General features: G+C 44.5%; 1 protein-coding gene across 1 annotated transcript in view; it reads left to right on the top strand.

Annotated features, from left to right (window-relative positions):
- NID2 (nidogen 2) overlaps positions 1-14,006 on the top strand; it is an 82,140-nt gene extending 68,134 nt beyond the window's left edge. The window contains exons 12-20 of the mRNA XM_065940026.1: positions 3,142-3,261; positions 6,337-6,558; positions 7,164-7,333; positions 8,960-9,089; positions 9,459-9,630; positions 10,287-10,444; positions 12,041-12,164; positions 12,920-13,029; positions 13,307-14,006. Of these exons, the coding sequence (XP_065796098.1) occupies positions 3,142-3,261; positions 6,337-6,558; positions 7,164-7,333; positions 8,960-9,089; positions 9,459-9,630; positions 10,287-10,444; positions 12,041-12,164; positions 12,920-13,029; positions 13,307-13,317 (1,217 nt within the window). The 3' untranslated portion in view covers positions 13,318-14,006. The remainder of the gene's footprint in view (positions 1-3,141; positions 3,262-6,336; positions 6,559-7,163; positions 7,334-8,959; positions 9,090-9,458; positions 9,631-10,286; positions 10,445-12,040; positions 12,165-12,919; positions 13,030-13,306) is intronic.
- Positions 14,007-14,114: the final 108 nt, after the last annotated feature.

Below are 14,114 nucleotides of genomic sequence, written 5' to 3'. Positions count from 1 at the left end.
GGTTCGAAGGCATACCAGGGGGGCGGGGGTGGGGAAGCTAGAGTCCAGGGGCTGGTTTGTTTTGAAGGGATTTCAGCTGGGTTTTGGGCGTGGACTCAGAATTAAGGCAGGGATAAGAATGTTGAAGCACCAAAGCATGAACTCAAAATAGAGAATTTTAAACACATTTTCCAAAGAGGTTTTTTAGCAGCTTGGTAGCAGATAGAATGGAGAATTGCGCTGAGATTAAGCCATCTGGCATTGTCTGACTGGCCAGAAACTCTCCTGTGCCTTGAACCTTGCTGCCTTGACCTACCAGCACCTGAAGACCCTGACAGTGATGGCTAAGCAGGCCGCTGACCCCAGGAGTATAAGAAGAAACTCCTCCCTTGCGAAGGAGTTCAAAGTGTCTTTATACTTTCTGCTGACACCTGATCCCCTGGGAAGCTAGGAAGATTTCTCCTTTACACAAAAGCTCTGGTTCCCCCTGCACTCCTCAGGTTGGCCCTCTGAGGAAGGCGGGTAGCCTGCTCTGCACTCAGGCCCTGGAGTGGCTGGTGGGGCTCCAGTTCTCTGACATGGTATGAGAGCCTCCAAGGAGGAGATGGGGAGCTTGCTTCAGGGAATCTTAAGCTTCTCCAGCTTTAGGGGACAGGAGTTGTTCACCTGTGATGCTCTCGGTCTCTTCAGAGACTTTCTCCCTGTTCATTCTTAAGTTGTCTCCTCATGACTTTGCCTTTGGGAGGATGGCAGCCCTTTCAGGTCTGGTTGGAATTCCTAGGCCATGGGCTTTAAGAACATAACTCAGAACCTCTGGAGAATCCTCTTTCTCTTTATTCACAAAAGAAATCACAAGCAACTGATCTATGGGTTCTAGAAATAGGCCCTGTGTCTCAGGAATTCCTGCTTCCTGCCATTGCCTGGGGTTCCTGTTACCATGAGAAGTAATTTTAGCATATGCATTATGAATAGCTTTAATTTCCTGCATTTGGTTGGATGTTAATTTTTGCAGTTTGGTTTTATAGCATCTTAGAAGGCACAAGGAACTGAATGGGCACCAACTTCAGCCAACTGGACATTGGCGGTGTCCTTCCAAACAGACAGGGCCAAACTCAAAGATAATGAAACATAAGAGTATTCAGCCCTGACTGATCAGATTGAAGATAAGTTTCTGGTTGTTTTTTTTGTTTTTTTTTTAAATTTTATTTTATTAGTTGGAGGCCAATTACTTCACAACATTTCAGTGGGATTTGTCATACATTGACACGAATCAGCCATAGAGTTACACGTATTCCCCATCCCGATCCCCCCTCCCACCTCCCTCTCCACCCGACTCCTCTGGGTCCTCCCAGTGCACCAGGCCTGAGCACTCGTCTCATGCATCTCACCTGGGCTAGTGATCTGTTTCACCATAGATAATATACATGCTGTTCTTTTGAAACATCTCACCCTCACCTTCTCCCACAGAGTTCAAAAGTCTGTTCTGTACTAAGTTTCTGGTTGTTGTAATTAATTTGGTTTAGTTTTGGTTAACTGAGGAGCTAACCACTGTAACCTTGCAGATAAATTTATAACCACTTTCCTGCTTTTGTCAGTGAAAGGAAGGCAACCAGGCAGGCCAAATGCTCATCTAGGCAGAGTCTCTCTAGGTGGCATTAACCTTGGTTGTGTCAGGCATTCAAGGTTTTTCAGACTTCAGAGTGAAGTAATTTATGGGGGCTAAATGTGGATCTGGAGGATAAGCAGTGTAAGTGATTACATTGCTAATGACGATGTCAGAGATTTTCCTTTCCCCTGAACAGAAGGTTCAGTATGTGTTGTGTCCAGTACATCTACTTACTGGTAGATGGGAAAAGCCCTTAGTGATGGGGAGGTGGCTCAGTGCAACGTGGTCGCAGCAGGGGTGGCACTGATCACCCCGGGAGGGAATTCATCTGGGACCTGGGAGGCTGGGCGAGGAGCCGTGTTTGTCCCCAGCTGACTGGCGTCACATTCAGGGTTGTAGGTCTCCAGGTTCCAGGGTGCCGTAGGTCTCCAGGTTCCAGGGTGCCATGCGTCTCTGTCACAAGCTGTACAGAATCGATGTAGTTCATCCTGTGACTCCTGTTCTCTTGGTTTAATGTTGATGATCCCATCCCATGGTTTTTCCCTCCCCACACATTTTTAAAACATTTTTTGTATGTTAGCTCGGGTGTGACTGCTTTATTTTCCATTGAACCTTGATCAGATCCACCCCTTTGATCCCCTCTTTGCTCAGGAAGACTTCCTATCTCTGAAGATGGCTTATCTCAACTACTGGCCATTGGTTTCAGCAGTAAGATTGTCAGACTTTTTTTTCCTGGCAGCAGGGTGGAGGGTAGGGGCGGTGTCTTGCTATTGTCAGCTTGCACTGATTTCAGTAAATAAAAGGAATGTAAGTCTGCCTTTGTTTGAAGTTTCAGGATGTTGCAGCTATGAGAAATATGAAAATTAATCCACATGGTACTGTGTAGAGAATGTTGGGACCTGAATTGTTTGTACTGAGAACCTGGACAAATTTAAATTTTCTTCTCTATGTGTTGTCTTAAATCCTCTGATAATATTTTTCTTATACTTCTATATTTCTTCTAAAGGTGGAAAGTAAATTTCTGATTTAAAAAAATTTTTCCTTTTTTTAAATTTTTGAAAATTTTTGGACATTCTAGGTAGTAGGAGTCTCTGATTATGTAAGACTGAATGTGTGTGTTAGTTGAGAAGCTAAGTTGGAGCTTCACTGGGTTCTTTTGCATCTATAAATCAGTACTATAGGGAGATAGTGCCAATAAGGAAAGGAAAAAATAAACTATAGTTACATATATTTATTGCAGTGTTACTGAAAGGAAATGGTTTATGGGCTAAAGGTTAGTTCAAAGGTAATAACTTCCTGGAATTCACTGTAGAGGAAAGATGTAGGATATATTTCTGTGCGAGAGACCACGTTTGACTTCTACACTGAATGTGTCCCTTGACTCTGTACCCTTAAGCTTGCCTTTAAGGTGCCAGTATGTTTCTGCCCCTGCCCAAGGGTCTTCTGAAGTGGACGGCTGGGTGTCGATCCACACACACTGAGGCATGTGTAGCACAGTCTGCATGCAGTGAAATCATGCTCCTTCCTTCCCTCCTCTCTGTCCCCGACTGCTGCAGATGTTGACGAATGTTCGGAAAACAGATGTCACCCCTCGGCCACCTGCTCCAACACCCCTGGCTCCTTCTCCTGCCGCTGCCAACCTGGATATTACGGGGATGGGTTTCAGTGCACACCTGGTAAGGTCTGGGAGGCCTCCCCATGTAACTTTGTGTCACTTAACTCTGACCTGCGGAGTGCAGGAAACAGTCTGAAGGCTGTTTTAAAATCAGTGGGGAAAATAAGTATGACCCTTGTAGGTGGATCCCGCTGGTTTACTCTAAGCTGGTAACCCCAGCCCTCTTCCCAGCATGTCGATGGGAAATCACTCTTGCTCCCGCCACCTACAGAAGAGGTGCAGGGACCTGTTTTGTTCACCTTAGAGACCCGAGATGCTGCTGACGAACCTGTGTGTTATGGTCTAAGCACTCCCCATCTGCATGGGGCATGGAGTGTGCTTTCCAAGCACTCAAGAGTTCACGCCAACTGTAGATTGCCAAGGCAGACTGCTGCTCCTTTGCTGAGTTGTTCAAAGATGGGGAGAACTTTTCCTTTTAATACAGAAGAACTTTATTAATGAAATACAGCATTGGTTTGGTATCATTGTGACCAAAATAATTCCTATACAGATCCATGAGCTCACTATTCAAAGATCAGTTTTTACCAATGAGGAAGGTTCCATAAGTACCAGTCTTGGCTTTTAATGTATGAGAGTAAGAAATGGAGAATTACTTCATTTTTGTAATTTTGATTACAGTTTTGATTCTGATTGCCAGTTTTGATCCTTTCAATAATATGAATTGTTATGGCCAGGACATTAGTGCTTCTAAAATTCATGTAAGTAAACATTGGTAATGTTTGATCTAGATGTCTATATACCCTTGCTTCCACTATAACACTCCTTTTTCTTACCCCTGTTTCTGGGGAAAGATTTTTCAGGTCCCCCTGCCCCGCTCCAAAGAAAAAAAATACAGAGAAATTCTGTTTCACTCATGCCTAGTCTTTAAAAAGTCTTGATTAAATTCCAGCTGGGATTTGAAGAAATCAGATGGTTAGGAGGTGCCCTAACAGAATGGTTCAGAATCCTGTTAAATTTATTAAGATAGGCGTGTATTAAGGACAGTGATCCAGAAGGGAGCCAAGAGAAAATGATACATTATTTACAGAAAGAGGGGCATATTCCTTTGTGCAGACTCTTTCTCATGACCAGGCCTCTCTTTTGGTTTGGCCTTGGTCGCCATTTCTGGCTAGTCTCATCTGCATAATAGGGTCTGCTTTCAAGGGTGAGAGAACACTCTGTGCCCAAAATTCAAAAATATTTAAAACCCTGCCAGCCAGAAAGAGAAATAAATCCATGATTGGATTGAGAAATAGCTTGAAATAGTAAGCAATGACAGATGCCCACGTGTAAGTGACGTGAGGTACTCCTTTCCCAGAGGCTGACTGCTGTGTGTGCCTTGTTGGGTGGTCCCCTGAGCACTGATGCTCAGGATGATGGAATGTGGACCAGGGGTGATGCTGGGAACTCCTTCAGGGAATCCCACCTGGTGACGATGGCGAGTGTGTGAGGAAGTGGTATTTCCCTCTCTGGGTCCTCTGAGACACATCTGGGTGAGGAAGTCAGTCTTTTTTCTCCATGATGTTTTAAAAAGAGCTTTGCTTCCTGTGGGTTATGAGCTCCAGCAGCAACCTGAAGGGCATCAGCTTGCCCCAAACATTGTGAGTTGTGCTCCTTTGGTTGAAGCTCTGAAGATTTTATTCACCATCTTCTGGCTTTCCAGGTGCTCAAATGTAATGTTTCCAGCTGTTCTTTGAACTCATTGGAGGTTTTGACCAAAGGAGTGACATGAGATGACTTTTTTTTTTTTTTTTAAGGGACTCTTTCTGGCTGCTGGTTGAGTTTACAGCAGGGCAGGGGGTGGGGAGCAGGAAAGATGATGGAAGCAGGGAAACCAATAAGAAGGCTAACATACATAGTAATCCTGGCACGAGATGACTGGGGTAGATGTGGTGAGATGTGAAGACATCAGCTGACATTTTTTGATAGTATCAGATGTAGAGTGGGAGAAGGGAGTCAGGGTTTAGTAAGCCTGAGCAATGGAAAGATGGAGATGCTGTATAATGCTATGGAGAAGTCTAGGGGAGAGCTTTGAGGGGAGAAAGCCCAGTTTTTGTTCTCCTCTGAGATCTGTTATACATTCACATGGTGATAGAAGTAGATACTTGGCTGTGTGATTCTGCAGGCTGTGAGCTGCAGGAATTAATGAAGGAGAAATACCTTCTATCAGTACTTAAATTCCTGTAGGTCATCCTATCTTAGGAGACTGTCAAGTTAAACTGCCTCAAGCGGAGTCCTCTCAGACAGAGAACTGCTGTATCTGGGGCAGAGCCTTGGCAGCCTGTAGAAGCAGTCTGGGAAAAAAACTGCTGGTAGGGAAGCTGCTCTGCCACAGAAGCTAACGAGAGTTTCAGCATGGTAGTGAGGAAGGAAGGAGGGGAAGATGGGGAAAGATGTTGGAGAAAGGGAGGGACAGAGCAACACGGTGGGAAGCTGGGGCCTCAGCTTTGAGAGAAACCCAGGGCAGGGTAGCCAAAGGACTTCAAGGAGCTGGAGTGTCACACAGTCAGTATCAAGTTGTTTGCCACCAACTCTATGATCACACATACTAATTATAGTCAGTTTTACTTTTACTCAATATAGTTTTCCAGTGGACAGATACGTAGGGCCACACATAAGCAGGGCATTTGGTAATACTTCCTAAGACACACTGGCCAGTCTCAAGACAACCCTCTCAGATGCAGGTCCCGGAGTTTGAAACAAGAAGGAATAAATAATGGCTTTAAGCATCATGTAGGCCACTGAGTCCCCAAGGAGAGTCCCCAGAAGTGCTGTTAGCAGAGGCCCCTTCCCAGGCTGAGCAAGCCCTGCACCCCAGATGTTACCGCCTCTTGTTCTGTCCTGATGTGGCTGGGCCTTGATGACGCTCCTCCTGGCCTGAGGGTCACAGGAGCATCGGGACAACCCTTCTCCCGATCCCCAGGAGAACCTCCTGGAGCACTTTGCTGCTCGGGGCCAGCATCCAGGGGCTTGGCTGAGGCCTCGCTATGGACATGAGGAGGAAGAAGACCAGGAGGCCAGGCCTGGGGATCTTGAACCACATGCTACAGTCTGTCCTTGGCTCACACTCAAAGGCTTTCTGTCCGCATCTGCTCAGAGCCCACCCAGAGGCCCCGGACCGTCTGTGAGCGCTGGAGGGAAAGCCTGCTAGAGCACTACGGGGGCACGCCCAGGGACGACCAGTACGTGCCCCAGTGCGACGGCCTGGGCCACTTCACCCCGCTGCAGTGCCATGGCAAGAGTGACTTCTGCTGGTGTGTCGACCAGGACGGCAGGGAGGTGCAGGGCACCCGCTCGCAGCCGGGCATCACCCCTGCATGTAAGCGCCCCGGGGCAGCCCTCCCTCCCCTCTGCCATGTTGAGGTCCCTGGAGGGAAGCTGCCAGCTGTGGGTGAAGGTGGGGGAATGAGGGGTGGTCAGGTCCAACGGAAGATTGGACTGTGCTGATTTATCATCTTGTCCGCCCCAGATCCCAATGCGGGTCTAACATTTGGTTTTGTCATCAGCAGTTGCTGTAATTAGAACATCTGGAGCTTAGTTCAATATACAGTCCTACCCCCTGCTCCCACTACTCTGAGCCCAGGGTGTAAGGGGACATGTGTTACCCTGGGGCCCCAAAGAGACGCTGACAACACTGGCTCTGGATATTTTTTTTTTTTAAGGGGTATGTTCTGCTTTGTTCAAACTTTGTTCTACTTTGTCATCTTCCTCCCCAGTAATTGGCAGTGATTTGTATAATTAATTGACATTTGGGAGAAAAAACTCTGGAAATTAGAATTTCTTTTAAGGCCCATCTGGGGCACATCTGTCTGGGGTAAAGAACTTCTGATGTTTCTGGAGGCTCTGGCAAATGGGGAAGTAACTTTTCTCCTCTCCACAACCATTTCCTTTGCTCCCCTCCTACCTCCCTCTTCCTCACCACAGGTATACCCACCGTGGCTCCGCCCACGATCCGGCCCACACCCCGGCCCGACGTGACCCCTCCGCCGGTGGGCACCTTCCTGCTCTATGCCCAGGGCCAGCAGATTGGCCACTTGCCCCTCAATGGTACCAGGCTTCAGAAGGACGTGGCCAAGACCCTGCTGTCGCTGCATGTAAAGTGGATTTCTCCCCTGGGGGTGGGACTGTGTTGGATTGTCAGATCTGGGCAAGGTCTGAGGTGCGGGGACGCTTCTGGAGGGCTTGTCGGCAGCTGTCTCCGGGAATCTTACACGCAGAAGGGAGGGCGCTGTTGCCGGGTGCCGCATCTGACTGATCAAGGCCACTTTTTCCAGTTGGCGTGTGGGGTTTCAGCCATGTGGAAAGTGAATTTCAGAGTTGTCAGGATACTGAGGCAGCGTTGGGGATCCAAGGGAAGATGATAGGTTAACCCCAGCCCCCAGCGTTCTCTTTAAGCCACAGACATCGCTGCAGATTCTGGAAGCCACAACGAGTGACAGCCTTGTTGTTGCGGGCCCCTGCCCTCCGCTTTGGTCATGTTGACCAGCTTCTTATCTTCTCTGAATCTGTCATAGATGAAAATATGGGGAGCACGTGATCCTGGAAAGGAGTAGACAGGGCTTTCCCCAAGGGATGCTGGCTGCTTCCCGAGCTGACAGCTTCCCTGTGGTCAACACACTCCATTTTGGAGCAGGGATTTCTTCACTAAGACGGGAGGAAAGAGAAGGGAGTTCACCAGAAAGGCACCGACACTTATATTAAAATCCTCCTATATAAAACTGCCCACTTTCCCACAGTAGCCTAATCCTGTTTTTCTTGTCCTGACTCCTCTTCCAGTCACGCCAGCCCCAGGAGGCTTTGTTAGGCAAGCAAGGAGCTTGTAAGACCTCAGGGACAGCTTCAGTATTGGCTTTGCACATCTGCTGGGCTTCTCAGAGCAGGAGTCTGGGCTGGGAGTTCAATGAAGCAACTTCTGTGCAGAATTTTGGAGAGAAGTATCACCGACTCAGCACTTAAAAAAGGATTTTGTCATTTATTTAGCAATAAGGAAGGAGGGGAGAGCTCTGGAGCCAGAAGTCAGGTGGACACCATTCCCCAGTTCCTTCAAGTTGTAACAGACTTTCTTTTGCACTAGAGTACAGCCCAAGGATTGCTTTGTAGTAAAAGGCAGAGAAGCAGAGAGAGGGTAAGGGTGTCTGCACCTCAAATAGCAGAAAGATCTGACTGAGGGCAGGGAAGGGCTGATTTCATCATATGTTGGCAAATTTTAAAGAGGCTTTTTCAAAAACTGCTGTATTACATTTGACAGAGTCAGCTTTTGTTAAAAGCTGACTTACTTTGCTGAGACTAACATTTGTCCTCTAATCACTGAATGGGCTGATCTTTTTCATGAAATCACTTTTGTTTTTACCACCAACAGCAATAATGCTTATTGAAAGCTTACAATGTACTCATCACTGGTTAGGATACTTTATAAGCTTTTATGGTATTAATGTTGATAGCAGCCATGTGAAGTAGGTGCTTGTTAACTTCTATATGCCTTTGTCACCTCATTTGCAAAATGAAGGTAGTGTCGAAGTAAGTGGTTAAGCCTGGCGTTGGCTCAGGGAAGCCAGCCTCCATCACCTATACTTCTACCCACTGTGCCCAGCTGCCCACAAAACCATACACTGCAAGGCTGGTCACTGCTGCCATGAATAAACGAGTGAGGTGGCTGAGCATGAAGCCGGGGGAAGTGCAAGGAATCCTAATTCTTCCAATTCTGTGTTTTGGTCACACAGGGCTCCATAGTCGTGGGAATTGACTATGACTGCCGGGAGAGGATGGTGTACTGGACAGATGTTGCTGGACGGACAATTAGCCGTGCCAGTTTGGAACCAGGAGCAGAGCCCGAGACGGTCATTAACTCAGGTCAGCAGCTCCACCCAGAAGACACTTCCCGTTTCATTTCATTCTACTCAGTCCAGGTTATTTGCCTGTTTTGTGCCTAAGTCTCCCATCTACCTTCTAGATAGGACTTTGACCAGGAAAGGCTTGTGTAGGAGCTCAGGGAGTGGCCCCAGCCCTGGGGACGCTTCATGCCACCAGGCTGGGGGGTCTTGTGAGGCTAGAGGGAACTAGACATGGCAGGGAAACTGCAAAGGACCTACTCCTCTATTAAGTCTGTTTCTTTAGAGACTCTCAAGATTTTCCCCTCAACTGTTGGAACACAGACCTCTCTGCTTCAGAGTCTCCTTTCACAGCTGCAGTTGCTTCAGTCTTGCCTTTGTTTCATTTCAGGTCTGATAAGCCCCGAGGGTCTTGCCATCGACCACTTCCGCAGAACAATGTACTGGACGGACAGCGGCCTGGATAAGATAGAGAGGGCCAGGCTGGACGGCTCTGAGCGTAGGGCCCTCTTCCACACGGACCTGGTGAACCCTCGTGCCATCGCTGTGGATCCAATCCAGGGGTCGGCTGGGCTTCCCTAATTCTCCTCTGTTACCTGTTGACCCTCACTTGAAGCCCTTGGGTTCTAAGTACAGTGTAGGGATGGTCAGAACATTGAGCATAAAAGTGCACATTAATTTAACAGTATTCACGTAGGATCTACTAGGTGTCAGGCACTGTTTAGGCAAAGATAGGGTCTGTCCTTTCATGAAGTCTATGTTCTACTACGTTCTAGGAAATAAGACAGTAATCTAATGAATAACAGAATAACAAGGAAATTACTAAGCCTGTGATGTGGTATGTAGAGAATCGAAGAGAATGAGAGAGAGACTGGGGGATACTCTGGATCAGGCCAGGCCTGCGACTTCGGCTGGAATGAGGTGGGTCTCACTCCAGCAACATATTAGGAAACCCCAGTTGTTAACCCGTAGTGGGGTTACCTGCGTAAAATGGTGCAAATAAGCAAAACTCAGGCACCAGACGTGTTATTCCTCTGGCCCCATTTTCACACTGGCAGTGGTTAACAGAACAGTGTTTCCTGTCTATAATAATTGCTAAGGTCATCAACTGGGACATATAAAGATAACCTTCAGCTTTAACTTTCAGCAGTGTTGACTCTGAAATTTAGGTTCTGTACATTGAGGAAGGTTTATCTTTCTCCATTTCATTTACCCACAGCAACCTGTACTGGACAGATTGGAATCGAGAAGCACCTAAGATTGAAATGTCGTCTTTAGATGGAGAAAACAGAAGAATTCTAGTGAATAAAGACATTGGACTACCGAATGGTTTAACCTTTGACCCCTTCTCCAAACTGCTCTGCTGGGCAGATGCAGGTAATACTACTGATGGAATGCAAATATAGAACACTACAGCGTGCAGTAAGTGTGAGGACTCTGATTTTACAATAAATCCAGATCCCACCATTTAGAACTTCTAGTTTAAATTTATAACACTACAGCAAATGCTCTACGCCTTTTACAGCAGTCGTCCCAAACCTTTTTGGCACTAGAGACTGGTTTCATGGAAGACAGTTTTTCCACGGATAGGGGAGGACCAGACGTTTTGGGATGATTTGGGCATGTTACATTTACTGTGCACTTTATTTCTATTATTAATTGTATTAGCCCCACTTCAGATCATCAGGCATTAGAGCCCAGAAATTTGGGACCCCTGTTTTAAAGGACACTGTAACGATTCTTAGAGTGAACTTCCTAAGGTCTTATGTGTATAAATGAGGCGGTAAGTTTGAGAGCCAGTATGATGTCCAACTTATTTTTTACTGCTTTCCCTCCCCCAGCATGAGCACTTGGCACATCTTTTAGGTTAAAAATAAGTATTATACACTGTTGGAATTGACAGGCTTAGATAAATGAACATAGGTTATTATTTTCTTGTCTCAGTATCACAACATTTATAAATATCTGTTATTCTAACAGTCAGTATGCTGGGGACATTCTTTGAAAAGTGATGTGGCAGGATGGCTTCCTTTAGTAATAATAAATTTGGGCTGCCTGTTCCTAGGTTCTCTCTGTTGTGTAATTTCATTACTATTAGCACAACTGAAAAGATACTTTATGTTTCATTAGATACTAAAAAATAAAGCTGTTCTTAAGGAATTTTATTCTAATAAAAGGGACAAAAATGCAGGTGGGTCAATATTACAACCCAGATGCCCAAAACAACAGTGATATTTTTAATAGGTATTTGAAATTTACTTAAGGGTTCCATGAGAAAACGGCTTCCCTAGTGGCTCAGCTGGTGAAGAATCTGCACTGCAGGAGACCTAGGTTCGATCCCTGGGTTGGGAAGATCCCCTGGGGAAGGGAATGGCTACCCACTCCAGTATTCTTGCCTGGAGAATTCCATGGACAGAGGAGCCTGTCGGGATATACAGTCCATGAGGTCACACTTAGAAATTCTTGCCTTGTTAGCTATCAAAATATTTACATTGAAAAATACAAGTCAGGCTAGCATTTTACTTTTTATTCCTGCCTAGAAAATAATATAGTCTTTAAAAAAAAAAGGATTTTAGCTAAAAGGTAGCCTTGGCTATTTATCATAGAGTGCTTACAAAGGGCAGGTATTTATCCAAATGTTTTAACAGTTTATGAGCTCACACGTAAACTTCTTTAACACTGATGTTACTTTATCTCTATCTTCTCCTCTGGAAGAAACTTAGCCAGGTTTCTGTAAATGCAATCCTGTTTTCCAAAAGAGGATTAAGAGTTTAAATTCCAGTAAAAACTAGAATGCTCTTAAACAAACTGAAGACTGGTAATAGGAAAATTTTACAGTTTTTAATTTGTATTATTGCAATGGGGATAAAATATTCCACCTTTGTTTTCTTTGAGAATGAATTTACTTGCCATTGTTTTTGGTAAAAGAAAAATGTTTTTTCATCATTTAAAAGGATCTCTTTGTTTTTCAAGGAACTAAAAAACTGGAGTGTATACTACCTGATGGAACTGGACGGCGTGTCATTCAAAACAACCTCAACTACCCCTTCAACATTGTGAGCTACGCAGATCACTTCTACCACACCGACTGGAGAAGGTGAGCCTGACACTCTGGACAAGCCTGAAAAGGCAAACTGTTCTGGAGGACACAGCACTTGTTGTACCACGTTAGTAAGTGACTTTAGTAATTAAGCCCTATGCTAACTTTTTTTTTTTTTTCATTCTTTCCTTGTTAGTAGGTAACATTCTTCAAGTGTTACTGCTTTTAAAAGCAAACTTTTATATCATTCAGAAATTTAATAGCTCTGCCATTTTTAAGCTACATGTGAGCAATACTATTTGGTAATAAACTATACAAAAAGGAAGGACATTAGTCTGAATCTGATCTTCAGAGAATAAAAAATGACATTATGGACATATTAGTTGTTCCCCAGGAGAATGAAAAATACTACAGCTTACACTAGTTCACCAAGAGGAACTGGGAAACATTAAAAATATGTCCTTCCACTCCACCCCCAGCAACTCTGATTTGGAAAGTGGTTCTCAAACTTTAGCATAACATCAGAATTATCCCGTGCTCTTGTCAAAGCATATTGATCAGTCCCATTCTAGAATCTGAGTAGGAGCCCAAAGAATTTGTAATGCTACCAAGTTCCCAGATGATGTAGATGTGAGGACTACTTTGAGAACCACTGATAGAGGCACATCTTCAGAATCTGAGTCAAAAGTCACAGTTATATTAATTTTAAAAATGCATTTGAGAAGTCTGGCAGAGATTTCACTTATTGATAAACTGACTTTTCTTACCCCAGTCTTAAATCCTATGAATTCACTTTTCCTTTCTGTTACTAGGGATGGTGTTATAGCAGTAAACAGGGACACCGGCCAGTTTACTGATGAGTATCTCCCAGAGCAGCGATCTCACCTCTATGGGATAACTGCAGTCTACCCCTACTGCCCAGGTAAACAGCTGCTCAGGCAGCGCCTTGGGATCACCCGGGTAGAGGAGGATAGATCTAGTAGCTGATCACCCTTGGCCTGCTGCCACCACCAGTGAGAGCCACTCTGAGCTGGAAAAGCTAATAGCCAACACATAGGGGTGACCAATCTGCTACCTTAAATCTACCAAGCTTAACTGTACATAACAAATGTCAACCTACTAGGATATTTCCCCTTTAAAAAGATTTGCTGTTGCAAATTAAATATAAAATACTCACATACCGTTCCCTCCCTCCACAGGAAGAAAGTAAATATGGACTTGGAGTTTTCAATCGGAATCTGGACCCTAAAGAACATTTACCAGGAACAAAGGTGAAAGTGAAAAGGAACTGGCCATTAGAAGTTCTTGGACATATAAGATGAACATTTTCGGTGCAAAAAGACTAAGTATATTTTGTGAAAAGTTTATACCTCAATCTTTACTACTGTATTTTTTAAAAAGTTATTTCAAGATTAAAAAGGCAACAGAATTTTAATTGTTGCTTATAGGCAACTTTCCATAAACATTTATATCATATTTAAAAGGTCAAATTCATTCAACTAAGAACCAATTAGAGCATGCTGAGACCCTAAATCTGGTTTTTGCTTTCTGGACAAGAAATTAAAGCACATGTGATCATTATAAAAATACAATCCTAAAAGATCATAAACCCTGACATAGTTAAGAGAAGGCTAATGCAGAATTGATGGGAAATAACCAACTTATTTATAGTTTCCCAACAGAAGTTCGAAGTTTTTTTTTTTTTTTTTACCTCTGCATCAATGCATTTCTATTTATATTAAAAGGTGCTAGAATGTTTCAATTTGTATTTTCTGATCCTGTAAATCCCTCTATAGGATTACCCACAGAAATTACTACATTTATATATAAATACCAAAGATATAACAGTTCTCAAATTTTCTAGATTACTCCAATAAAATATATTTTTAAGTTTTCCTATGACTTATGGATCTGTGTTGTCTATAATGAAGTTGGGGGGGGTGGTGGCATGAACTTAAAACCACAGGGAGAAAGCAGATTACTTTTACAGATACATAAATCACAGTC

This window comes from Muntiacus reevesi, chromosome 7 (genome assembly GCF_963930625.1).
Source record: "Muntiacus reevesi chromosome 7, mMunRee1.1, whole genome shotgun sequence".
NCBI lineage: Eukaryota > Metazoa > Chordata > Mammalia > Artiodactyla > Cervidae > Muntiacus > Muntiacus reevesi.
Note: the sequence above shows the minus strand (reverse complement) of the source record. Positions and strands in the feature narration are given on the sequence as shown.